This window comes from Cyprinodon tularosa, unplaced genomic scaffold, assembly GCF_016077235.1.
Source record: "Cyprinodon tularosa strain WSP-4 unplaced genomic scaffold, ASM1607723v1 ctg779, whole genome shotgun sequence".
Classification (NCBI taxonomy): Eukaryota; Metazoa; Chordata; class Actinopteri; order Cyprinodontiformes; family Cyprinodontidae; genus Cyprinodon; species Cyprinodon tularosa.
In genome coordinates this window covers 217,176-244,893 of record NW_024039539.1, presented here as the reverse complement: position 1 = coordinate 244,893, position 27,718 = coordinate 217,176, and the positions used below count along the sequence as shown (strand labels likewise).

General features: G+C 37.7%; 1 protein-coding gene across 2 annotated transcripts; it reads left to right on the top strand.

The window, feature by feature from the left end:
- On the top strand, positions 1 to 25,970 carry fyco1a (FYVE and coiled-coil domain autophagy adaptor 1a). Of its 2 annotated transcripts, none has more exons than XM_038270808.1 (18): positions 1 to 83; positions 2,113 to 2,215; positions 2,564 to 2,670; positions 2,827 to 2,952; positions 3,132 to 3,238; positions 6,561 to 6,704; positions 6,960 to 7,053; positions 7,152 to 9,638; positions 11,669 to 11,761; positions 12,363 to 12,481; positions 12,552 to 12,719; positions 14,013 to 14,165; positions 14,275 to 14,504; positions 15,810 to 15,963; positions 21,237 to 21,323; positions 21,419 to 21,629; positions 22,244 to 22,353; positions 25,876 to 25,970. In XM_038270808.1, the coding sequence occupies exons 2-18, from the start codon at positions 2,167 to 2,169 to the stop codon at positions 25,949 to 25,951; spliced, it is 4,515 nt and encodes a 1,504-aa protein (XP_038126736.1). In that variant the 5' UTR covers positions 1 to 83; positions 2,113 to 2,166; the 3' UTR covers positions 25,952 to 25,970. The 2 variants fall into 2 exon arrangements, with proteins under 2 accessions (XP_038126736.1, XP_038126737.1); XM_038270809.1 differs by having other exon boundaries at positions 17 to 83; positions 2,149 to 2,215.
- The last annotated feature ends 1,748 nt before the right edge of the window (positions 25,971 to 27,718 follow it).

Sequence of the window (27,718 nt, the reverse complement as noted above, 5' to 3'; positions counted from 1 at the left end):
TTATTTCTATCAATCACGTGGCTCTCAAGCTCTTTGACTGCTCAGGGCTCAACGTTATGGTCTTAACTCATATCTAAAAAAAAGTAAGCAATTGTTTGCACTCTTCTGTTTTTAGTTTTTATAAACAGTGTAGAATGAGATTATTTTACCTAAACAAAAACTGTGTGCTGATGTCACGGTTATTTTTGCGTTTTAACTCGATTTATTAAGCGTAATGTTACAAAACCTTTGTGTAAGGAAGGACTATTGAACAGCTGTAAAAGTGTTTATGAGCTAAATTTACGGCTGTAGTTTTCCTATATTTGATTTGAGAATAATAAGAGATTAGATTTTAAACTCTAATCCCACGAAGTGTATTTTAAGTTGGATTGTAAATTAAATACAGTTTACTTTCGGTGAGCAATAACATTTGGGATTTGTTAGCTTTCTGCGTCGTTCAGTACGTTTTTTCTATTGTTTTATTTGGCTAAATATAATTAATTGACAGCTACTGGGATACATGTCAGGGTTAGAAATTATTTTACAGAATTTTTAATCTTTCAAGATAAGTTTTGTCATTTTCGCAATTTTTTCAAATTCGTAGGGAGAAATGGCAGAATAAATTAAACAATAATTTATTAGGCATCTTACGGCATTATTCAGCATGTTGTGGCTTTATAATAATAAAAAAAAAACTATAGGAATTGTGTCCCAATTTCCTGCAGCTACATGTAATGATGCACACTTTGTATTTTTTGCTGTCCTTGTGATGCTACTTTATTTATTGTAAAGTCTTGAGTCTAACATTAAGTGCTAAGGGTGTCATTATGCTGCTATTTTAAAGCTTAATACCAAACTCTGAATATTGGTTGTCAGTAAACTGAGGTAGGCATGACCTTACCACCATGATGGGTGAAATGAATGATATTGATTAGCTGGGACAGTTGAAATGGTAGAAGCAGGTAATGGATATTGACAAAAAGGAATAGCTATTGTTCAAAGTTCCCAGTCTGTGTCACTATCTCTCAGATGTGTTTATGGATAAAGGAGTTATATCTGGTTCCAACAGACAAATAGCTTAAATATCTCTGGATGTTACAGCTGGTTCTGGTTTTGATAGCCGTTGAATAAACAGTGGATCATGGTTTGTAACACATGGGACGGCATGGCCTCAGTCCAATCTGAAAGCTCATGCTGACCCACCCTTCCATTCCTGAAGGAAGGAACTGGAGGAGGGGCAAAAGATAGCAGAAATGTATTTATTGAATGTAAAATGTTTACATTACATAGATATGCGTATGTGCTAAGGGTTGACCAAGTCCTTTGCTTCGATCTTGTCTATGAGGAGCTGCAGATTGCTCTACTGCCAACTGATAGAAATAACAGAATCTTTTGACTCCTCTTAAACATGCGTTACTCGTTTAACACAATATTTATTTAACAACTCCAGCATAACACTTGTTTTCAATAGTACTGCCTATGATTGTTTGTGGCGACTCTTATCGGTATAGGTAGGTTTAGAAATGTTTACAGAAAACTGAGCAAACGTTAGTACGCTTTCTACTGAACCACCTTTTATGGTTGCCGTGAGCTGGGTGACTGAGAATTTACATGGGTACAAGGAAGTTCACATTCTCCACTTCCATAAGAAGTTAAACTGTCAACCAGATTTCAGTCTTGTTCTGTAATCTACATTATTTCCCTCACCCGATTTCCACCCACCTTTAAAAGAAAGTAAAAATAAGGGAATACCCCAGTCTATCACAGAGCAGAGTTGTACAACCATGCTTAGTCACTCAAACCTAAGGGCAATTGAAAGATTACATTTACTCTACCGTGGGAGGAAGTTGGATTATCATTAGAGATCATGCAAACTTCAATTAAAAAAAAGAACGTAGACCAGGGATAAAAACTAGAAATTTCTAAAATAATAAAAATTGTTTTGCATTTAAATTTATAACTATTAAGCATAGAGCTACACAGCCATACTCTGTACACTAGTTGTGTCTGGATTTCTTATCTTCTGCTTATCTTCTAACCTGTCTTTTAATTCATCTTCTGTCCATGCAAGACTATGCTGGAAGTATTTGTGACAATATTTTATTTCCCACTGATTGCGATTCTTTTACTCAGCTGATTGGATGCGACCCAGCTACTCCTAGTTGCCAGGGAGCAGGAAGAGCAGCCATGGCAGTCGGGGAGAGCCAGCTCCAAAGGATTATCCGAGATCTGCACGGTATGTCAGCCTTTTTACTAGATAGGTGTGTGAGTGCTACATTATGAACTATATGTGGTTAAGACTGAATAAATGAATTTAAGAACAGCTAAAGGAGTGATTTTTAAAATTTAATCTTTCGTTCTGCAACTATAAACTTACAAGCATGTTCAATATTTAGAAAGAAAACCATCAAAGGTGATATTTGTATTGTAAACATTAATGTAGCCTCTATCAGGAGCTGGAACGAGTGTGTGAAGATGCACCATTTAAGGGTCTCTGCTGTTTTTGAGGTGGTTTATTAAATGCATAAACTGTTCTTCTAAGTCCATCTTCTTCTCTTCTGATATGGCTGTATGTGAACTTTAGATGCTGTTGCAGAGCTCGCAAAAGAGTACAAGGAAAGTGGGGAGCCAATCACAGATGACAGCACCAGTCTGCACAAATTCTCCTATAAACTGGAGTATCTGCTACAGGTGGCTTTTACATTTACTGCTATTTCAGCCTTTAAATATGTTGGTCAATAGAAATTGCATCATTTATTTATTAGAAGCAAATGAGTGTTAGCCTTTTCTCGGCTTCTTGTGAAAAAGTATATCTTGAGTATTTTTTTTTTATTTTAATCCTTTCAGTTTGACCAAAAGGAGAAAACCACTTTTCTGGGCACTAAGAAAGACTACTGGGATTACTTCACTGATTGTTTGGCAAAGATCAAAGGAGCCAATGATGGCATTCGTTTTGTGAAATCCATTTCTGAGGTGTGTCTGCTGTTTTTAATGTCACTATCATTATGAAACCCATTACACAATAATACTTTTTAAGATTACCATCCATGTAGCTTTGGGTTCATTGCATTTTAAATTCTGTACTAAAATGCTCATATTTCTTTGGTATTTCATGTTGCTAACGGAAACACCATCTCTTTTTGATTCTGTAGCTGAAGACGTCTTTAGGAAAGGGACGAGCTTTCATCCGCTACTCCCTGGTTCATCAGCGATTGGCTGACACGCTGCAGCAGTGCTTGATCAACAAGAGAGTCACCAGGTATAACAGCCACTGCATTTCCACTTTTTTCTATGAATATGTATATAGTTGTGGTTTAACACCACATGTGCATTAGGGCTGAAATATTCAATTGAATTAATCATGATCAACTCGATATTGAAATGTTCAACATTTAATGAGGTTTAGAGGATTCAGAGGCTGAAACAGACCAATTGCTGAAAGAACTGCTGCTGGAAAAAAAAAACTGCACAGAGTAGGAATTAAACCAAAAAATGTACAAAAATATTTTAAATTTCGCTTTTTAAAATAAAAGCCTGCCTATTTTAGTAAGTATGGCGTATCAAGAATTCCTCAAGTGGCATAGTTTTAGCTTCAGTGGGTTTAAATCCTGTAAAATCTCCTATAGAAAAACCTTTGCAATGCAAATTATTAATGTATTAATCAAAAAGCAACAGATTTATCAATTAGCAATATTATGGTTAGTTGCAGCTCTAATGTACATTAATGTACATCTCTTATATTCTGTCTGCATCTGACAAAATGTTAAAAAATTAAAACAAAAAAGCATTTTTTTTCTAAGTTGAAATTCTCACAAAGTGAATTAACTGTGTCTTTTTTTTAACGCAGAACAATGTCGGTGTTCATTTGCTTTTTTCTTCCGTGTGTTTCGGTTTGCTTCTTCCCTTTACTGGATTATGTTACTTATTTACAAAAGTATCTCTCTCAGAGAAAAAAACCCCCAAAAAAACCATAGTAATACCACTACAGTAATCATTAAAGAAAGTTTGTATTTTTTCTTACCTTAGTTTAACAAGCAAAACGAGTATTGTTTTAAAAATCGAGTGTATTATTCCAACTTGGTTGCAGCATGCGGATGTACTAAGGTGAACAATGAGGTATCAGGACTGCGTTAAATTAACTTGTAACAGGGGTACGGGTTTCTGAAATAAGACTGAGGTCATTATGGGAGTATCTAGGACACAGGTGTCAAACTAGTTCCAGAAAGGGCCATGTGGCTGCTGGTTTTCTTTCCACCCAAGCAGTAGCACACCAGACTCCATTCATCTCTTCTTCTTCTTCTTCTTCTTCTTCTTGTTTTATGGCGGTTGGCAAACAATTAAGAGGTGCATTACCGCCACCAACCAGTAATGAGTGTGGATCAAGACAGACATGCTCAAAAAAAAAAAAAAAAAAAAGGGAAAAAACCTAAATTCTTTTCACTAAACCTGTAGCCAATAAATAACGAAAAAGTAATCTTCCTTTGAATCTTCTTCCCACTGTTTAACCAATCTTCTCGAATCTTTCTTTTAAAAACTTTTAACTTTTATTTTACTCATATCGATTTTTATATCACTCTTACTTTGGTTTATTGCCATCTACCTCAAGTTTTTGTATAACTTGATCCAACGACATATTCCTCATCCCCAAGAATTTCTCAGCTCCTTTAACAATGATTTTGATTTTCTCATTTTTATGTTTAACCTGGTCCGTGCAGTTAATAACATAAGCCACAAACAAAACAAGTTTGTCAAAGTCAACAGGGTTATATACCCTGGCATGCTGCTCTGGTTCTCGCCTTAATACTTGAATGTTACTCACAGTTTCCTTTTGCTTTTCCTGAACCTTCTTTAACGCCTCAGCATAACTTAGATTGTTTGTTGATTTCACTTTTTGAACCTCAACTGCTTTCTTCCTAACATCACACCCTCCATATGTTGCCCTGTGCTCTCCACCACAATTACAGCATTTATCCTGAGTATTTTCACCACATTCTTGTATTTTGTACTCCCCTCCACATTTTAAACATCTCTGTTTGCCTCTGCACACTGCAGCAATGTGACCATATCTCTGACACTTGTAACACCGAAGTGGAGGAGGAACATAAGGCCTGACTGGATAGCACATGAAACCCACTTTAACTCTCTGCGGGACTTCTGGAGTAGAAAATTTCAGAAGCACAGATAAGCTGTCAACTCTCTCATTGTTCACTGTTTTCTGCAATGTCTTTATATCACTGACTTCAACATTATGGATGTTATGTTTTAATCTCTCCAGATCTTCATTAACCGGAATTCCGTAAATAACTCCTCGGGATTCTTTCTTTTCACCCAACACTCTTTTACTCTCCACTCTTTTCTTTCCAGTACTTTCAACACTCATTGCTTTCCTTTTGTGCTCTTCTGATTTACAGACGATTAGCAAGTTTCCATCTCTCAGAGTTTTAGCCATTTCAACTTCCCCCACTTTCTTTTTTAGCTCCTTAGAGACTGTTACTGGGCTCAGAATAATATTTTAATCTTCCTTTCTGAATTTTAATATTATCTTCACCTCTTCTTTCGGGATTTTTTTACGTACACCCTTGCTTCCATCATCTGAGCTTTCGTCTTCAAGGTTTCTTTTGATTCCTGAATTCTCACAAGCTCTGCCCGCTTCACTACTTTTGGATTTTCCATTTCTCCGGTAACTACCAACTGGCATCAAACCATCCATATCCGAATCACTTTCTAGCTCTTCCTCATCCTCCACAACTTGAGCCACCATCTTGATCCCACAAACTGGCTTTTGACTCGAATCAGTGTCGTTGTCATCGTCTCCTTCTTCCGACGAGGACCCCCAAACCATTTCGCCTACTCTCTTCCACGCGCCAAGCGCCGGAGGCTCCATTCGTCTCATCAAGGTGAGTCTAGTCTTAACCTGATGACTTGATGGGATGAATGGAGTCTGGTGTGCTACTGCTTGGGTGGAAAGAAAACCAGCAGCCACACGTCCCTTTCTGGAACCACTTTGACACCCCTGATCTAGGATTTCAAACAATTCAATTTGACTATATTGCGTCAAGTCTTTTAGTTCTTCTTCTGCAGTTACCAGAGCAGAGATGTTAAACAGCTGTCTTCAATTGCCGGTGTCTCGCAGCTTTTAGATTAGTCTCTGCCTAAACCCACCTGATTCCAATATCAGCTCATTTGCAGAGCTCTGCAGAACTTGACTGCATGCTAGTGAAGCAGTTTAGTCATTTGATTTGTGTGCAGACCAGGCACACATGTTAAAGTAGCAGGACACAGGTCCTCATGGATTTGAGTTCTAGACCACTGAAATGCAATCTTTTCAGACCTACCCTTAACTTTGTAGGCAGATATACTTAGAATATTACAGTATTACTTTCTGGTGCAGTTCTAGACAAGCTACTTTTATTCAATTCAAAAATATGTTTTAATCCCAAAGGGAAATTAAGTGTTTAATTTGATTATTTTCATTAAATTTTAATTTGGAAATCAAGTCACATGACAATCTGGAGATTTACAGATAAAACAGTTTCTTTTAATGCTACTCCCTGACTTTTCTACTCTGAATCTTCATTCAGTGACTGGTACTATGCAAGAAGTCCCTTTTTGAAGCCACACCTTAGTGCTGACATAATAAATCATCTGTACGAGCTCAACGAGGTGCAGTTTGATGTGGCTTCCAGAGGCCATGATCTTGATGCCTCCTGGCCAACATTTGCAAGGTAATCAAACAGGAAACTCTTAAATAGACATACTGATCACACAACATAAAATTTCTATGAACCACTGAGGTTTAACATAGCAGGATTTAGTAGTAGCAAATGCTTACATAATAATAGATCTGTTGGATGATGTCTCTTTAATAAAATGCTGCTTGTTTGCCATGTTTTGGAAAGATTAAACAGACTTGATTAGAGACCACCAAAAAATCATTGAGGTGGTTTCCGTAAAAGACTTCCTTATTTTCCGATCAACAGGAGGACACTAGGAAATGCTAGTTCACCTGGCCACATGTGGAAACCACCAAGTCGCAGTTCCAGTATCAATAGTCTGGCCAGTTCTTACTCTCAGGTAATGAACATTTTTCCATTTACTAACAATATTATTTGAAATCAGAAAGTAATAAGTATTACTTATCCTTTTTTTTCTTCTCCCCTTTAATCAAGCAGCAAGCGCCTGAGTGTGCCTCCAGCCCAGACTATGGGCATAGTTTATTGAATGATCTGAATGATTCCCTACCAGCCTGCATGGAAGATAGCAACACAGTTGAAGACCTTCGCTTGGAGCTCGATCAGTCTGAGCTAAAGCAAAGAGATCTCCTTGATAAGGTTCAGCAGCTTGGCGAGGAGTCTGCCGAGATGAAAGGAGTAATTGAAGAGCTTCAGAGTCAGCTCAATGTGTCGCTTGCCGCTCAAGAAGGGCACCTGCGCTTGCAGGAAGAACTCAGAGACTTGCAGGGGAGAGAAGTTGCTCTATCCTGCCAGGTGGAAGCTCTTAGAGCTGAGGAAAAGGCAAAGGAAACACAGCATGCCTCACTTCAGGAAAAGCTGGCTGCTGCCGAGCAAAAGAACATAGAGCTCATGGCCAAATTGGATGGGATTCTAGATGAGAAAGGCCAGCAGGCTGCCAGTTATTTTGATTCAGCGCAGAAGATTCACGAGTTGTTAGACAAGTTAAAGGAGGCAGAGAAAGGGAAGATGGAAGCTTTAGCTGAGATGGAGGAGAACAGGAGACGGGTAGAGAGGCTGCGAGAGGAGGCAAGAGTCAGTGAGGGGAAGTGGAAGGAGAATGAAACAAAGCTTGAGGCATTGCTGACTTCTTCTGAAGAGGACAAGGCCAAGTTGAAGGCAAAAGTGGAAGAACAGTCCAGTACTCTGGAAAAGCTTCAGGGGGACCTGGCGCTGAGAGAAACGGAGATGAGCAGTCTGCAGAGAGAGTTGGAGGACTTGAAAGGATCTCTAGAAAAGAAAGAACATGATTTAGAGGAGGTGAAGAGGAGGGCAAAGCAAGAAAAAGAAGAGATGCAGAAAATTTTAGATAATTCAAATGAGTCTTTAGAAGCTAAAGTTAATGAACTTTCTCTGCAGCTTACAAACAAAGAAGCAGAGCTAAGCTCCAGCAGTGAGACACTACAAAAGCTAGAAACCAAGAACAAAATGCTGATTACAGAAAGGGACGAACTGACCGCTAGCCTAGATCAGTACCAGGCAAAGATCAGAGAACAGGTGGAGGACTACCAGAGGAAATGTGCCAGCTTACAGGAAATAAAAGAGAAGCTGGTGAGCAGAAATGAGGAGCAGGAAAAGGAGATGGCAGAGAACAGAAAGGTGCTTGAGGCTGAACTGGTAGCTTTAAGAGCTTCTGAGAAACAGCTGCGAGGTCAGGTGGATGATGCCAAGATGACGGTGGATGAAAAAGAGAAATCTCTCCGTGAGGAGAACCGCAGTCTGGATGAGAGTCTGCAGCGGGCCACAATGGCTGCAAACAAATCAGAGAGTACAGCAAAGCGGCTGGAGCAGGAGAACCAGACTCTGAGGGAGGAGCAGGACAACTTAAAGGCAACACTAACTCGGTTAGAGATGGACTTGAAAAATGCTCACGTTCAGATCAGAGAACTGGAAAAAAACTTGGCTGCTTTAAACACTAAAGAGGTCAGTCTTCAAGAACAACTCAATACAAAAGAAGAGCAGATGGAAAACAAAGATAAGGAAGTTGTTAAATTGATGTCAATGTTAAAAGAATTGGAGGCAAAGGAGAAAGAGTCTGAGATAGCCAAAGCAAAGGCAGAAGCAACTTGTGCTAAACAGGCAGAACTGATAGAAAGGATAACATCAGAGAAGCAGACAATGGAGACGTTACAACTAGAGAGGAGCTCAGCCCAAGCAAAGGAGAGCCAGGAACTGATTGCTAAGGTAAATGTAGTTGAAAGCCAGTTGGAAGTTAGAACAAAGGATGTTTCCAGGCTCCAGGAAGAAATCCTGGACCTGAAAGTGCAAGTGCAGAGATCTGAGGAGGAAAAACTGAAATCTCAAGCACAGCTGGAGTTGACAGAGGCCCAAAGAGATGAGCTCAGGTCTCTTACTGAGCAGCTTAAATCCCAAGCAGAGGGACTGAACCAGAGGCACATGGCAGAGCTCCTGGACTGTAAAAAGAAAGAAGAGGCATTGGTTCACCAGTGTGATCGAGAAGTAGCTGCCTATGCGGAGTTATCTAATTCTTCCGCTGCCATTCGGGAAGAGCTTGCTGCCATCAAAGCAGAAAACGGCAAGCTGGCCTCAGAGAACACAGAGATCCGTGAGGCTTTGCACAGAGCAAACACAGAGATGGCAGAGCTGGGGATGACCATCTGTAAGCTGAACGCAGAGAGGGAAGAAGCAAGCGAACACTTAACAGCTGATGCTGCTAGGATTGAAGAGTTGGAGAAAGAAGTGGAGCGGATTGAGAAGTGTGTGAATGACTTACGGCAGGAGAACAACCATTTACGGGAGGAGCTGACGCAGAAGGAGTCCCTGCCTGGGACTATTGAGGAGCTCCAAGAGGAGCTGGAAAAAGCCAAAAACCAAGTGCGCAGCGTTAAGGACTGCTGCCGAGAGGAGATGGATGCTGTCAAGTTCCAAATGAGCTCTGAGACCATGAACCATCAGGTTCAAATAAAGGTGAGTTTAAGAAGACATGCTTCAAGATTATTGGCTGGGTTCATGCTAAATGTACGGATTAATGATGTCCTAAAAGTCCCTTAAAAAATAGGTTGACATCTGGAAAACATCTGCTAAAACTGAGTAGAGCTGCACTTTATCAAGTGACGTTTCAGGCACACATAATTATTCAGACCTCTTACTTTAACTAGATCAGTCATACTAGTCATGTTATCACCTTCCAGATATAAAATACTAAGAGCAAAATAAAAGCTTAAATTATTTTTAAAATATCTGTATAATTCGTTTTATTAGATTACCATTTTATTATAGAAGCCAAAAACATCTAAACTTTGTATCAGAATATTTCTTGTGCCTTTGGTGCTGAACAATGGTTTTCTTGCAACTCAAAAAGGATCCTTAATTCTCCTGCCTGAGCTCTGCATTGGTGCCGACTGCAAGGACATTGCCCAACCTGCTATGACAGTGGCAACCATATTCATTGGGTTGAGTTTTCCGCCCATTAGTCCTCTCCAATTACCCACAATGATTTCAGCTCACCTGCTTAAACTCTGAAAGGTTTTTCACACTTGGATTAAAATTAAGCGGTTTTCCTTTTATAAACAATCTGCTCCTTTAAGCTCTCGTTCAGATAGAAGTATAAGACGGTGCATGATGAACTCTGGAAGCACAGCAGAGGGCTCCAACAGGTCTTGATAATAAAAATGTGTTTATTCATCTGTTGGTTGAAAGCCTGATGTTTTCTGACAGTTATGCTGGTCTAACATTTTTGTTTTGAAATTATGCAAATATGCATTTTCACACCTTTCATCCATGTGGGATTTAGATCGTATGCTGACTCCAGCTAGCTGCGGTCCACCTATGAGTGACTTGCTGTTAAAATGTTTGCAGAAAGTTTGCATTCTTTGCACGTGAAGTGAGGTGTATCATGTTACAGATCAGGTGTGGCTATTTTGCGGAGTCCCTCCTCACGTGAAAACAATTGTGGAGTCACCACAATTGCTGCTGTTCTTTGTTGCTCCTTCAAAAGAGACTTTTCTTTTGGGTTCTTCACTCCTTCATTATTTTCTTGCTTGCCCTAAGTAAATCTTTGCCAATATTAATCATGATAGACACCTGATAAATACCAATATAAAATTTTAAATAATTTAGTTAATTCTCGGTACTTTAATCCAGAACCACAAAGCATTTTGGGGGATGTACACATAGGAAAGGATTTAACCGCAAGCTCTTACAGCCAAACTAAGCAAGGATAGCAGTAGGGCATTACCTATTTTTAATGTTGAAATACAGTTAGGTTTACAATGGTAAATTATACACTAGTAATTATTTATATTGATATGAAATCCTTATTTTGTAATACATTTCTTTCATTTATTGCACAGCCCTTCAGTCTTGTCTCAGTAGATTTGCAGATGTGCCAAACTTTTTATTTTTTATGCAGAATTAATCATATCCGGATAGCTTGGCTTTGTCATATTTTTTTTAAAGCCAATTTTAGATTAAACAAATCCCAGCAAGGCTTATGAGCTTCTTATTCAGCCTGCTGTGCTTTGTGCTTAGTCCTCATTAGGTTTGGATTATAAGCATGGTAAATCGTTTTTAATTAATGATTTTTAAATTGTTAATTGTCCTGTTCCTGCCATATCATTTGAAGAAAGTAAGATTAATTGTTTAATCCTCTTTTCTTGTAATTTCACAGTAGTAGTTTGTTTAAATTAGTGAAATTAACTTCTCTGCACGTTTTGTTTGTTTTGCTTTTTTGTTGTATCTTGTTTGAGTAAGGTATTAATTAAAACTGCTTCTATTTTTTTCCGAAATGCCTCAATAAGACTGTAACATTATGAAAACATCACTTTACAGATAAAATGTTGATGCAGTTAAACTGTCAAAGTTTATAGGAGGATAGAAACAAACGTATAAACTTATTATTCTGCTTTATCTGTTTTTCCTTATGTCATTTTTTGGAGGCTTGTCCTGTGATGCAAGTAAATGTTAACAATTGAAGTGTTTGTCTTGTTGTTTTGCAGGCTTTGACTGAAAATTTGGAGAAAGTTTCTGCACAGCTGGAGGAGGAGCAAAAAATAGTTTCCAGCTTGGAAGAGGAAGTGTCTGAACTCAAGGTTTCATATTTTTAAAAAGTGAAAATTAAGAACAGACTTAGTCATGGTTCTATCATTGAAGCATTATAAGAAGCGATGCTTTCCTGTTTTTAATCTGAGTGAAGCACTGAGATAATTAAAAGAAGCATTTCTTTGCGAAACTCTAATTTTTATGTTTTTTCAAATGCTTATATTGATTGGTTTACACACATAATGATAACAAACATAAATTCTAAACGCCCTGATTATTAGTTCATTAACAGGATTTTAATGACTTTAGGCAAGGTGGCAGAATGTTTAGGTGTTTCTTCCGTTAATTTTGTTCACAGGTAATGAAGTCTTGATTACTGACACACTTTGTCTTAACTTGATTGCAGAATGAAAGATGGATGCTTGATGTCTTTAGCTCTTATGTTATTGGCTCTTTCACATGGTTTAGATGATAATTCAATCTATTTTCATATAGTTTATCCAGCTTTTACATTTATATTAGAGAGTTGAACTTTCAAAGAGGCTAAAAAACAAAAAACTTTGGTTTATTCAGATGAGCTCAAAGGCCTCATATGAATAAGAACAGGTGTCTGATTATTGTTTTCTTTTTATTTTCTGATATCTACAAAAGGCTGTGAATGAAAAATACTTGCAGCTGATTGGTGAGAAAGATGCTTACATCACACAGGCGGAAGCCACCATCCGTGAGAATGAAGACGAAATTCAGCAACTGAGAACCTCTGTAACCAGGTGCGGCCATTACCCTGAATACGTTTTTAAATTCATGACAAAAGAATAACTGATTTTCTTGCTACTCCAGTTCTGAAGAGGCACACTTGGCTGCTCAAACCATGTGTGAGGAACTCGAGCAGAAACTTGAAGCAACAGAGTCTGAGAAACAAAGTCAATATCTGAAGATGGGTGCAGAGATTGAGGACCTCAACAATACGAAGATTAACCTGGAGGAGAGGCTTATTGAGCTTATAAAGTAAGACCTTTGTCTTAAACCATCGAGGATGTTTTACTGTTTTTGACGAACTGCGAACGGTTCAGTATGGTCCTCTTGTTTTATTGATTTTTCTAATGACTGCATCCTTTAATGATTTTGACAAAATTATTTTAGGTTAATTGACTGCAAACATTATTTAGCCCTCTCCATTTCTTCCTATTAAATACGCTTTTTTTTTTATTAGATGCATAATTTCAAGGTAGGAAAAGAAGCAGAGTTGAAACAATTAACTGGATTAGTGGTGAATAATTAATTATTGAAATAATGAAATTATTCCAGACTGGAATGTACTGACTTAAAAACAAGACATTTGCTAAAAGAAAAAAAAACTCAGAGCAGTAATTAAGTGAAAACTGTACAGAAAATATGCATTTAAGATTGTGGTGCTGAAGATTTGCTATGGAGACGTATGTCTCTAAGTTGAACACCAGGAGACGGACTATTAAAGCATGCAGTGTTTGAACCTATAGGATAATTCAACAGCAGTAGCAATCATTTATCCTTGGGGCAACACTAAGATGGTTTTAAGAATAAAAATTTATAAACGTTTTTAATTAACTTTTAATTAACAATTACAAGTCCAATTGTTGAAAAAATGCACGGTAATATGAAAGTAACATCCTATAGATTCAGGTTATTCATTCTAAATGGTAAAAAAAAGGCAGATTTTGCAGTTGGCTGCACTGAGGCACACTACTGGGGTTCCATGGTTGATGCTGAACATTTATCTTTTCAAATTCAGTATGCTTTATATGACAGACAATAGATGCACTTCTTTATTTGTGACCATTTGCTCTACAAAGTCTGAAAGTGATTAATTGATCGTGAATCATCCAAAAAAATGAGCTTTTGACAGGTTGATGTTAGTTGATGTTGAACCTTTTTTTGTTTTTTCTAGCTTCAAATCCCTCTTTACTGCACATTTTAAAATTTACACAAATGTTATTGTAATATAAAATGTTAATTTTCTTGAAAAAATGATGTACTTGAATTTTCTTTATGCATTTCTTATACTCATAAAATAAGCCTGAATAGTTTTAAGAAATGACTACAGAATGTATTTTTTAAATAAATGATAAAATACTTAATAGCTTATCAACTGCAGCCTTAAAAAGAGATTTTTGATCATAATATTTTAAGCATTATTATTCAAGTTGTAAAATATGCCTTTGAAGCTATGAACTTCTTTTTCACCCCATTTTTAAAGCATCTTTAAATCTATGAAAATGCATCTGGCTGTTTTTTTTCTTTTCTTTTTCTGAACTACCTAAGGGACAAAGATGCCCTGTGGCAGAAGTCTGATGCTTTGGAGTTTGAGCAGAAACTGCGAGCTGAGGAGCAGTGGTGGTTGGTGGATAAGGAGGCCACTCACTGTCTGGGCTGCAATGGTCAGTTCACCTGGTATCTGCGCAGGCATCACTGCAGGTAAATAGGCTTAACAGACACTTCCTGCCCTGGACACATCATTATTTTTGAGAGTTCATGGAATGCCTAATATGAAAACAAAATGTATTTTTTCTGCCCTTATTTCTAGACTCTGTGGCCGCATTTTCTGCTATTACTGCAGTAACAACTTTGTCATGACAAAGCACAGCGGGAAGAAGGAGCGCTGCTGCAGCGACTGCTGCAAACAGCACAGTACAGTGGTAGAGAGGTTCACAGAGGCAGATGCGAGTCCTTCGGATACGCAGCCACCCCCAGCCGCTGCTGAACCCCAGCTTCCTCCGCAGCCGCCTCCATACAAGGAGACTTCCGGAGGAACTGGTGAGAGATGCGTTTAAAAGAAAAATGCCTCTCTGCTATTACTTATGAACCTCAAAACTTAGCAGTTCCTAAATAGTGTTAATGGTTTGTTCTTTGATAATTGGTTGTCAGCTGAAAAAGTTTGCAGCAGAAGTGAAAGGGCTCACTTTTTCACACAAAGAGGAACAGGGATTAAAACCCTTGCCAAATAAATTGAGCTTCATGCATGAACAGTGAATAAAATATTTGCTTTGCTTTTGTTTTCTACGTTTCAATGTCCAGTAAACAAAAGCGCTGTTTATTTTAATAAGGAACCAGTGACTTTCAACATGTCTAATTTTCAACAACAATGTGTCTGTTTAAATATACTAAAGTAATACATAAAAAAAAACCAAATACTTCAGTTATGTTAGCTATAAACAGGAGTTTTCCGTAAGGGGCCCCATTAGGCTAAATGTTAAATTTCTCTTACATTTCTTAAAATCTCACACAATCACAAATATTCACTTGGTTTACAAATTTTTCATTAGTGTTAACCCCTTCGTGGTAGTTCTAGCCATTTTCTTTGAAATGGCAGTGTACAAAAACAGAAAAAAAAGAATAAAAGCAAACAAAACAGAATGAAAACACTGTAACATTGTCAACTTAAAAAAAAAACTTGTATTTCTGTACGAGCGAAAATATGCGATGCACCAATTAAAATTAAAATGGGAATTTAAATTGCATTTGCTGTGAAAAATCTCAAATCTTAAGTATAGCTGAAAATATGATGGCTTTATACTGCTTGGATATCTTTTTTTTTTTTTTTTTTTTTTCTCTCTGTTTACCAGCTTTATGTGAAATATGCAATGTGTTGGCCCAAGCAATTCCAAAAACAAACAGTAAAAGCTAATTTATAATAAACTACCACAATGCTCTTGGATAAAGAAATGACACATTTAATGGTAATGGTATTTTAGAGAATTTAATGGTATATGTAAGAGTTTGATGGCACATGAGAGGGAGGTTAATAGTATGTGTAAAATACTTGTTAAATTATTTATATATAGGGAAATATAAGCTTAAATATATACTAGTTTCTTAATAGATCATTACTAAACCCAAAACCGAAATGCTTAACTTTATGGTTTGGAAGATTTCCCAAATCAGTTCTCACCTAATAGGATTTAACAATTTTTTTGATAAGCATACAAACTAAATAGTTTTTTGTGCAAATTCGATCTTTCGAACTTTGAAAATAAACTAATAAATCGTGTGTTAATTTATTCTGATTTAAGGTTAACACAGCAACACGGTTATTACATTAAATTCATGAATTGTCTCTAGTTTCTGAGCCCAGTAGCAGATCTGACGATGGAGGTTATGACATCATCACAGAAGAGGAGGTGAATGACGTCTACAACAGCGATAGTAACTCTCAGACCACCGGAGGCTCTCTGGAGGAAGATCAAGAGCACCAGCATCCAGGAGCACATGAAACGTGAGCATAATATTCCTATAAGAGGTTCACAACTCTTGGTTCAACTACTGCTTTTATGCCTATAATATGTGAGGGTGTTTCAGATATGCCACTACCCTACTGGGTAACTCATCAAAAGAGATTTTTAGACAAAATTGTTAAGATTAAACTTGATTTCTTTCTTTTAGTCTTGTCTTCTGCAGCCTTGTGTCAGACAGGAGCAAATTGTTTGGTTCAATAAATTCATTCACTGCATTCGTTACTAGTTTTTAATTAGGACTGATGGATGCTTTGACATTCAGACAAGTTAGCAGACTGATTAAAAGGCAATTTATAATAAATGAAGATCTCCCCACAGTATTCAAAGAGACAAAATAACATTTCAGAAGAGTGTAGCGGATGAGTTGTTGGAGGAACACAGCTTAAAGTTCTGGTGATGGAGAGAAAGCAGGCTAGAGAGTGCAGGTTTATGGTTTACAGGTGCTGGTCATAAAATTAGAATATCATGAAAAAGTAGATTGATTTCAGTAATTCCATTTAAAAAGTGAAACTTGTATATTATATTCATACATTACATACAAACTCATATATTTCAGATGTTTATTTTGTTTAATTTTGATGATTACAAATGACAACAAATGAAAATCTCAAATTCATCATATCAGAAAATTAGAATATTACTGAAGACCAATAAAAACAAAGGATTTATAGAAATGTTGGCCAACTGAAAAGTATGAACATGAAAAGTATGAGCATGTACAGCACTCAGTATTTAGTTGGGCCTCCTTTGGCCTGTATTACTGCAGCAATGCGGCGTGGCATGGAGTCGATCAGTCTGTGGCACTGCTCAGGTGTTATGATAGCCCAGGTTGCTCTAATAGTGGCTTTTAGCTCTTCTGAACTGTTGGGTCTGGTGTATTGCATCTTCTTCTTCACAATACCCCATAGATTTTCTATGGGGTTAAGGTCATGAGAGTTTGCTGGCCAATTAAGAACAGGGATACCATGGTCCTTCAACCAGGTACTGGTAGCTTTGGCACTGTGTGCAGGTGCCAAGTCCTGTTGGAAAATGAAATCTGCATCTCCAAAAAGTTGGTCAGCTGCAGGAAGCATGAAGTGCTCTAAAACTTCCTGGTATGTGGCTGCGTTGACCCTGGACCTCAGAAAACACAATGGACCAACACCAGCAGATGACATGGCACCCCAAACCATCACTGACTGTGGAAACTTTACACTGGACTTCAAGCAACGTGGATGAAGTGCCTCTCTTCTTTTCCTCCAGACTCTGGGACCTTGATTTCCAAAGGAAATGCAAAATTTACTTTCATCAGAGAACATGACTTTGGACCACTCACCAGCAGTCCAGTCCTGTTTCTCTTTAGCCCAGGCAAGACGCTTCTGACGCTGTCTGTGGTTCAAGAGTGGCTTGACACAAGGAATGCGACAGCAGAAACCCATGTCTTTCATACGTCTGTGTGTGGTGGTTCTTGAAGCACTCACTCCAGCTGCAGTCCACTCTTTGTGAATCTCCCCCACATTTTTGAATGGGTTTTATTTCACAATCCTCTCCAGGGTGCGGTTATCTCTCTTGCTTGTACACTTTTTTCGACCACATCTTTTCCTTCCCTTCGCCTCTCTATTAATGTGCTTGGACACTGAGCTCTGTGAACAGCCAGCCTCTTTAGCGATGACCTTTTGTGTCTTGCCCTCCTTGTGCAAGGTGTCGATGGTCGTCTTTTGGACAACTGTCAAGTCAGCAGTCTTCCCCATGATTGTGTAGCCTATAGAACTAGACTGAAAGACCATTTAAAGGCTTTTGCAGGTGGTTTGAGTTAATTAGCTGATTAGAGTGTGGCACCAGGGGCCATCAATTTTGAACCTTTTCACAATATTCTAATTTTCTGATATGATGAATTTGAGATTTTCATTTGTTGTCATTTGTAATCATCAAAATTAAACACAATAAACATCTGAAATATATGAGTTTGTATGTAATGTATGAATATAATATACAAGTTTTACTTTTTAAATGGAATTACTGAAATCAATCTACTTTTTCATGATATTCTAATTTTATGACCAGCACCTGTATTTTGGCCTTGGTACTAATGGCTGTGCTTTCATCTCTCTTCACATAAGATGCACTCTTCCATTTAATTTTGTTTTGGTGTTTTATAACGATGCTCAGCAGATTTGGTCACCACCTTCTATTAGTTGACTTCCATTTCTCTGATTTTTGTTTATTTATATATAAATTGATGGATAGTAATACATTTTTTGGGGGGGATTATTATTTTAGCTTGAATACATTTTTGTATTCAAGTATGAGACTTCTATGCACAGGTTATGTGAAACAAGCTATGTGGGGGTAGAGGGTTATCTCGTGACTCATGTTAGAAGATTAGCTCTGCCTTGAACAAAGCCCCAGGAGAACAGAGATTTTCAGGCACCGATATTAGCATCCATGGAAAGGGCAGCCAAGTGTTAAACTGTCTCTCTATCGCGGAGAAAGGTTTGTCAAGATAAGAATTCTGACTTATGGTGAAAACTAATAGAGTTTTGCACACCACAAAACACTAAAAGTATAGTTGAGATTGAGGATTTTGACCAATCCTTTTTTTGTACAAAAATGTTAAGCTTATCGGTTCCTAAGAAGCCAAAAGAAAAGGACTTCTATGGCCTTATCTAAATTTGAATGTTTCTTTTAAGTCCCTGTCACAAAACTGAGAGAGGAAACCATTTTAGTGATCTATCTTATTCAGCAGCATCAAACATATTCAGAGAGGGAGACACTTCAGAAATAAAGAGAAGGCCTTAATTGAGGAGGAAGTCAAAATCTTATTGCACGTCTTTTTGTGGATGTTTGCTTCTGGCAGCCATCTTTTTGTTCTTCCTCCTGCCACTGGTGTTGTGGATGGTCTCCATTATGGATTGAGACAGAACCGGGTTGGTAATGCATAGAAGAAGGCGCCAATTGGTTTCACTTCCATGTTATATTTAAGAAGTTATTCTTTTCTATGCATCAGAGAGACTCTAAACGCTTCACAATCCACTCAGTCATGCCAGGTTCATTTATATAATCACTTAATTTAATGAAATACTGCGTTCACATCGTTAGTTCGACTCAATCAAAACTCATTTAGACTGATTTCAAAGCTGACTGGCTTTCTGAATTAAACAAAAAATAAACAGCCACAATGAAATGTTTTCCTCGATTTAATGTAAGGGAAACATCCACACCTGCTGTTTGCTGTTTAGACAGAAAAGTGGGTGATACCAACGCAACTAAACTGCATGTTTTAAGATCCCTGACTGTTACCTGCATGGATAATTTTGACTTGATTAGATTTCTGATCCTGAAAGAAAGTTTGAGGAAGATATTGGCCTTCTTTATTGGAATGCCTGCTCTAGTTTATTTGACCTTCAGGAACAGGGTTATAGGAGACTCGGGTATTAAGCTCTATTGTAAGAGTATGTGTGAAACTGACCGAATCAAAAGTACAAGTTGGAAAAAAAAAGAGTGTGACGTCATCATATCATGCTGCAGCATATTGATTCAGGTTTATACAAATTCTTGGTTTACCTTTCAAATTGGGCCCAGTTCTGACCCAGTGTGCCATTGGACAGAGCTGAGTAGCGCAGATAAAACATGCCTCAGTTGATTTGTTTTTCAATCTGTTTGTTTCTACCCGTTCCCGGTCAGATGAGATCCTGCAGCAGTAATCATCCAAGAACAAGGCTTTTAATTAGTGTTATCAACACGCATCCCCTGTTTTATCAGGCTGAATCAAATCAGGCGGATTGTTATATATTTCTACTCGCTGCCGTTTGCTCTGCTGTTGTAAGCAAGATGTCAGCCAGCTTGGTGCTTCTTTGTTGTTTTAAGGTACTTTCCTCCTTCTCCACAGACTGTAGGATTTTTATTCTGAAGGGAGAAGTACTTAGTTGCACTTTTTCACTTTTATCCTTTCAAATAGTCATTTGTTGCCGTAGAAACTGCTCTATTTATAAGGTTTGCGAACTACATTCTAAACCTTTATAAAGCAAATATGATAGAACTAAATGAGGGATCGCTATCACGGATATCACGCTGCTAACTGGTGTTGCTATCCATTTTTTTTTCATCATACATCTAACATCTCTTTTACAAAGTCCTGAATGCACCACCATGTCTGTTCTGATAGAGAGAATCTTTGACAAGATCCTTGATGATGTGGGTAAAAGTACAACTGTGTGAGTATGAGAATAGCAGAGTAATTTGTAGAAAAGATTGAATTTTTTCCATTTTGATTTCATTGCATCCTATATTTTGTGTTAAAATACGTTTTAATACACTTCAGTTATTCATTTGAATTGTTTCTGTTGTTTTTAACGAGGATAGACTGACTCTTCAACTAACAATTGATGGATTTATTGAACTTGGTGCAAAAACCTGAACTCTATTGATTTACAAAAAAATCCAAATGCTATAACCAACTAAAACATACACTGAGCCTCCTATTAGTATTTTGATTATAGGTTTTAAAGAAGCCACATGCTGTTTGTTGTCATCTATGATGTCCTGACATTAATCTTTGACCGACCATTCTTATCATTGGTAAATTGGTTGCCTTCCTTGTTTGGGCCCAGCTTTTAACTCTACTTTGTACACTACCGTGAGATTTGGGGCTTGGGGGCATTTTACATGTCGATTCCAAGCACACAACAAAACACTGTTTAATGTGTTGAATATGAATAACAGCTGTTAATGAAAAGCGCCAACAAAAGCAGGAACTTGTTAGTGGTGACAAACATTATTTTCCTTACAACTTTTGGGGAAAAAAAACAATATTGGTGGATGTGAGTGCACATTAAGGCCTGGATGCATGTTTTTAAATGGAATAAAATCTTAAACTATTTTGAAGTTGAGAACCAAGCTCTGGGTTTAAAACTCCAAAAAGTTTGACTAAAATTATTTAAAGCTCAACAAATGTTCATGATCAGGGTTTGTGCATTTTTAAAATGAATTATAAAAAGCATATAGTTGGCAGCATGAAGAATATGTAATACTTTCCTGAAAGTTAAGCCTAAAGGTGCCACAGCTGCATGCTTATCTTGAATTAAAATTAATTAATTGGTCTAAAATATGCAAAAAAAAGTTCCAATTACCCACTGAAATGCATATGTTTATTGTGCAATTAAATTCCTAGTCATAAGACTCATGCCTAAGGGATTTCTTTAACAGTCTGCTGATGGCTGCAGTCACTCCTGTTTCAGGGATGTCATTTTGCTCCATTTCTATTGTGTTTAAGCAGAGGTCCTGGAGATGTGACCCCTGATGAAGACGGTGTCCCCACGGTTCAAGATGCAGAGATTAACCTCCTCAGATCAGGGGAAGTCACGTGAGTATTATTGTTTGATCTGCTTCACATTTGTGGAGTTGGTTATTTTGGGGCGGTTAATTCTTTAATGAGTCCTAAAATGTGAACTCTTACAGAGCCACTGTCCCTCTGAGCATTGATGACATTTCACAGTTTGGTGACGGCTCCAGGGAGCTCTTTATCAAGTCCAGCTGCTATAGTACCATTGATGTAACTGTGACAGAATGTGGGACGAGTATTGGCTGGATGTTCTCCTCCGAGCCCAAGAGTATCTCCTTCAGTGTGGTTTACCGGGAATCCAGTGAAAGTGAGGTGGAACAGTCAAAGGTAGACCTCCTGCTTCATCTTAGTTTTTGTTAAATTACAGGAAGTGCTCCTTTTGCTTTCACCTGGGTCCTTAAAATGTGCAGCACAGATGTCTGGACTTTTGACATCTCTGTATTGTTGCGCCTTCACAGCTGTCTTTTTTTTTTTTTTTAGCTCAGAAATAGCAACTGACAAAGGCAGAGCTGTTACATAACCTTTTAAATGCTTTAAATGGCTAAATAAGACTGAAAGGTGGAAAATTCACAGCATTTTTAGAGGGGGAAGTTGTTTACAGAAACTGCTGACTGAAATTGAGAATACCTCCTACAGAGACTCGAGTAATTTTGTTTTCAGTCATACAGGCAGAGGTAAACAGCCTCAGAGTGATGGTATCAACAGTCTGCATAGAAATGTTAGTTTATTTTATCTTCTATCTCATTTATTCCCAAGATCTCACCTGTATGTAATATTTTCTCTGTAAGAGTTATATTTATATTCAAGTTATATTTAAGTTTGCAAGATTTGGTGACTGGTATGTTGAAGAGGCGGTTAGGAAGTGTTGTTTGACCCTCCCTTGAAAGTGATGTGTTCTGAACTGAGATAGTGATTGGGTTATGTTTCTGTTCTGCTCTCAGGTTCTGATTTCTCTGACTCGTTGCAATTCCCATAAGGAGACAGTTCAGGGACAACTGAAAGCACGACACCCAGGCCTCTACACACTCATCTTTGACAATTCCTTCTCCAGGTATGCAGCTGGTATCATCCCAAAACAGTAACTGGCTTAATGAGGAAATGGGAGCCTCAGTGGCATAAATGCTTCAATTGCACTAGATGCTCCATATTGAATAGCAATTGTTAAGGTCCTGGAGGCAATGCTTTATTCTGAATTGAACTGATATGCAGTCATTGTTAGAAATGAACTCTATCTTCTGTGTATATATATATATATATATATATATATATATATATATATATATATATATATATATATATATATTTTTTTTTTTATTGCAGTTATCATATGATCATTTATTCAGTAATTGGGGAGAATATTGCGTTTTGAAGAGATAATCTGAGCCAAAGGGAAGTTTTAAGCCTTGAAAGTACACAGGCTGTCTGCCTCACGGACTAAAACTGGTAGTTTGTTCAACAGGAGAGGAGCCTGATAACTAAAAGATCTGCCTCCCATTCTACTTTTAGAAATTCTAGGAACCACTAGTAAACCTGCAGACTGAGAGCGAAGTGCTCTGTTTGGAACATAAGGAACAATCATACACTATATTGCCAAAAGTATTTGCTCACCCATCCAAATTATTGGAATCAGGTGTTCCAATCACTTCCATGGCCACAGGTGTATAAATTCCAACACCTAGGCATGCAGACTGTTTTTACAAACATTTGTGAAAGAATGGGTCGCTCTCAGGAGCTCAGTGAATTCCAGCGTGGAACTGTGATAGGATGCCACCTGTGCAACAAATCCAGTCGTGAAATTTCCTCGCTCCTAAATATTCCACAGTCAACTGTCAGCTGTATTATAAGAAAATGGAAGTGTTTGGGAACGACAGCAACTCAGCCACGAAGTGGTAGGCCACGTAAACTGACGGAGCGGGGTCAGCGGATGCTGACGCGCATAGTGCGAAGAGGTCGCCAACTTTCTGCAGAGTCAATCACTACAGACCTCCAAACTTCATGTGGCCTTCAGATTAGCTCAAGAACAGTGCGCAGAGAGCTTCATGGAATGGGTTTCCATGGTCGAGCAGCTGCATCCAAGCCATACATCACCAAGTGCAATGCAAAGCGTCGGATGCGGTGGTGTAAAGCACGCCGCCACTGGACTCTAGAGCAGTGGAGACGCGTTCTCTGGAGTGACGAATCGCGCTTCTCCATCTGGCAATCTGATGGACGGGTCTGGGTTTGGCGGTTGCCAGGAGAACGGTACTTGTCTGACTGCATTGTGCCAAGTGTAAAGTTTGGTGGAGGGGGGATTATGGTGTGGGGTTGTTTTTCAGGAGCTGGGCTTGGCCCCTTAGTTCCAGTGAAAGGAACTCTGAATGCTTCAGCATACCAAGACATTTTGGACAATTCCATGCTCCCAACTTTGTGGGAACAGTTTGGAGCTGGCCCCTTCCTCTTCCAACATGACTGTGCACCAGTGCACAAAGCAAGGTCCATAAAGACATGGATGACAGAGTCTGGTGTGGATGAACTTGACTGGCCTGCACAGAGTCCTGACCTCAACCCGATAGAACACCTTTGGGATGAATTAGAGCGGAGACTGAGAGCCAGGCCTTCTCGTCCAACATCAGTGTGCGACCTCACAAATGCGCTTCTGGAAGAATGGTCAAAAATTCCCATAAACACACTCCTAAACCTTGTGGACAGCCTTCCCAGAAGAGTTGAAGCTGTTCTAGCTGCAAAGGGTGGACCGACGTCATATTGAACCCTATGGATTAGGAACGGGATGTCACTTAAGCTCATATGTGAGTCAAGGCAGGTGAGCAAATACTTTTGGCAATATAGTGTATCTCTGATATAAGATGGAGCTTTGCGATTTAAGGATTTATGTGGGGGGTGGGGGATTTTATATTCTATTCTAGATTTAACATAAATCCTATGAAGAGAAGCCAGGAAAGGAGAGATATGATCTCTTATAATTTTCATCAGAACTCTGGCTGTAGCATTTTGGATCAGCTGAATACTTTTAACTACACTTCCTGATAGCAAGGAATTACAATAGCCCAGCCATGAAGTAACAAATGCATGGACTAGTTTCTAAGCATCACTCCTGGATCGGATATTTCTAATTTTTGTAAAATTCCAAAGATGACAGAAGGAAATTCTAGAAACATCTTTGATATGGGATCTAAATGACAGATCCTGAACAAAAATTACTGCAAGATTTTTTACTTTATTATCCAAGATCAATTTAATCTGAAGACTATAACTTCTGTTTTGTCTGTTCAGGAGCAGAAAGTTAAGAGTCATCCAGGTTTTTAAGGCTTCCAGACCTGCCTGTAATCTATGTAATGGGTTAGCTTCATCTGGATTAATAGACAGACATAGCTGAGTATCATCAGCATAACAGTGGAAATTAATCCCATGCTGTCTAATAACCCGCCCAAACCACTTAAAAAAAAAAAAAGAAAAGAAAAAAAAGAAAAAGCACAATGGCAACCCTCTACCTGCTCGCAAGAGGAAATGCCTATTAAAAACCTGCGAGAGCGTGCACAAGCCCATTTCTCCTCTTGCACGCTCTGTTTAAAAGTAGCTGTTTGCATCGATCATACAAGCTTACTTTCCAAAAGAAGATTTAAAAAAATTTTCACCATGTCAGACTCAACACCGGTAAGTAAAAATGGGACGAGCACGTAGGACGGCCTTACCTAAACATATCACCAGAATGATTGACAATTGGGCAGACCATTTATTTTGATGATCCACCTGGAAAAAAAACATCTTCCACTATAACTTAAACATAAATTCAGAATTTAATCTTACAGTAATTTAGGAAATTACAGCCTTTATTTTGAGTATATTTATACAAATCTTTTTATGCTGTGAGGGATGGCAGTTAGTCCTTCCTATATTTGACAAGGTTGAACAAAAGAGGCTTCTGGAAGTTTAAGAATATCATGACTTTTTAAATAATTTTTTATTCCAGAACCCACTGGAACATTAGTTACTAAAAATTCTCTTTAAAGCCGCATTCTCACAGTGCGACTGTCTTCCATTGTGGATATTATCTTTCACAGAGAGGGATGATAAATGGCTGTGAGTTTGAATGGTGATCTAACAGTGAGACAGATACACCAACTGCAAGCAGTGTTTGATATATTTCAGGTGAAACCTTGCAGTATGTGGATGCAGCCAATGTCTCATTCCTTCCCTCTTTCTGCTGCTGTCACCTTTTTCTTTTCAAACCTGTCCCTCGTTTGACAACTCTCTTATTCATAAGTCCATTTACATCAATGTTTATATATGGATGGGCTGATGTCAGCTAGAAATGTGAGGCACGTGTGCTGCATCATCAGTCATGCATATTAGCGTCTTCCATCTTGCAGTGCGACAAGAGTTATCACATTCTCATAGTTTGTGATATGCCAAAAAAATGTATTTATGTTTTTAGTGGTTGAATGTACCTACACTTTTTCCATCATGAGGCTGGAATACCGCAATAAAAACATCAACAACCTCTATTGACATTTAGACTTTAAATTCATTTGTTTTGTTCCTCAGAAACTAATTAAGAAACTGTGTTTTTAAACAGGTTTATCTCCAAGAAAGTGTTTTACCACTTGACCATGGAGAAGCCTGTAATCTACGATGGAAGTGATGGACCTTGAAGCTTTGTGGTACTGAGTGCTCTGCGACGGCTAGAGGGAAACTGACAAGATATCAATGCAGTGACTTTATTGGGTTTCTTTTTATATTTTAAACCAAGTATTTTCTTAAATTTTAATCACTTAATTGTTTTTCAGTTTAAGTTTTAAAGGTGTGGTTAGTAAGTGAAGGGGCAATATAAGGTTGAAGGAAATCTTTATATCTAATTTAGCATGTGTTGGTTTTCATTGTAATCACCAAGTAATGTATATAGTTTAGTTTTTCGTTGCTGTATTTTGTTTTCTGTTTAGTTGCAGTGGTCTTTTCATATTTCCAACACTAGAAATGTAAAGAACAGTCTAAAGAAAGGCACGGTTTTTAACACATTGTTTTGCAGTAAATGTTTTTTTTTTTTTTTTTTTTTTTTTAGGATTTATTAACATTTTCAATCAAATTGCACAAAAAAGCACATGTAATTGATAGTTTGGATGTTATATTTGCACTCCATTATTGTAGGAAGAGAGGGATGGGAATTTGGAAAAAGCAAGGCTAGCAGTCTTTTAAGGATGTTTTTTTTTTTTTTTTTCGGAAATCTATGGTGTTTTCATGTCCTGGCTCCATTGATTAAAAAAAAAAGGATATCTTTTTCTATGCAAAGCCATTTTAAACAGCTGTGTCTATCCAGTTTATAGGGCCTCATAAATGGTTATACTTCCAAAACTGATTTTATGGGTCATTAAAGTAAATTGAATAGGATCGTCAGCTAAAAAGCTCCTGTACCTCCTAAGTGCCTTTTTCATTCGCACTGCCAGAGTTTTGAGTTTTTAATGTTTTTAAATTGTGGCGCTTGATATTAACTACTGCCACTCTGTGAAAACTTTCATTTTGTATACACTTTATATATTTACCTCATCAAATTAATTGTTTTAGTTGCTTGTTGTTTTAAATTTCTCCGTTTTTGTCAGGTTTTTTTTTTCCCCATCCTAACAATTTAATGATTTGTTTGAGTAAGCCTCTAAAGAAAACAATCATTTTTATACACCAACCAAGTTTATAAAGGGCTGTTTTTTGTTGGTTAACTGGTGCAAATTCTATGCAAAGCCTCAATATTTTCCTGAAGGGCTTTTTTTAATTGTCACAAATGTTAAATGTCTTCAGATGTTTTCTTCCTTGTTAACTTGCACAGATTAATTTTTCTATTTTTTTGTGAGGCAGTTTTTAAAGAAATGAATGCTGCTTAAATCATTGTTACAGCCATTAAAAGATGGGAAAACAGCCATTAAAGAAATAAAATGTGCAAATGATTAGTGTCCTGTGCCTTTAATAATTAAATAATTATGGTATCTCTGGGATGGAATGGGGATCCATCTGTTTTGATATGTAAATGTTTTTGCCAAATAATGAAGTAAAAAAGCTATTTAAAAATATACTATTTTCAAGCAATTCCTACTGGTGGACCTTTTTTTCCCCTTTACACTAATGAACAGAAGAAGTTTATGGGTGTCACATAATTAGGATTTTATAAGATGCCTCTGAATAAAATTCAGTGCAGCCAAGTGCTTCCAGAGGCAACCCATTATGGCCATATATGGGCATACATGTAATATCGGGAAAAAAACTGTTCTTTAAAGGTTATAGAGCAAATTATATCAAAACCAAGGAACATAATGGAGCTTAGGAGGAAAAGTGGGGAAAAGCTAAAAAAAAAAAAAAAGAATATAAAGCTATAACCCAAGCATTAAATCTTTCAGAGTTAAAGATTATGAAACTCCAAACCTTCAAATTTTAGG

What these genes read in the sequence shown, in the direction of transcription:
- fyco1a (XM_038270808.1), top strand. Translation starts at nt 2,167, where the DNA reads ATGGCAGTCGGGGAGAGCCAGCTCCAAAGGATTATCCGAGATCTGCAC. An exon ending in GATTATCCGAGATCTGCACG is followed by an intron (nt 2,216 to 2,563) that starts GTATGTCAGCCT and finishes TGTGAACTTTAG; the next exon opens with ATGCTGTTGCAGAGCTCGCA. An exon ending in CTCAGATCAGGGGAAGTCAC is followed by an intron (nt 21,324 to 21,418) that starts GTGAGTATTATT and finishes GAACTCTTACAG; the next exon opens with AGCCACTGTCCCTCTGAGCA.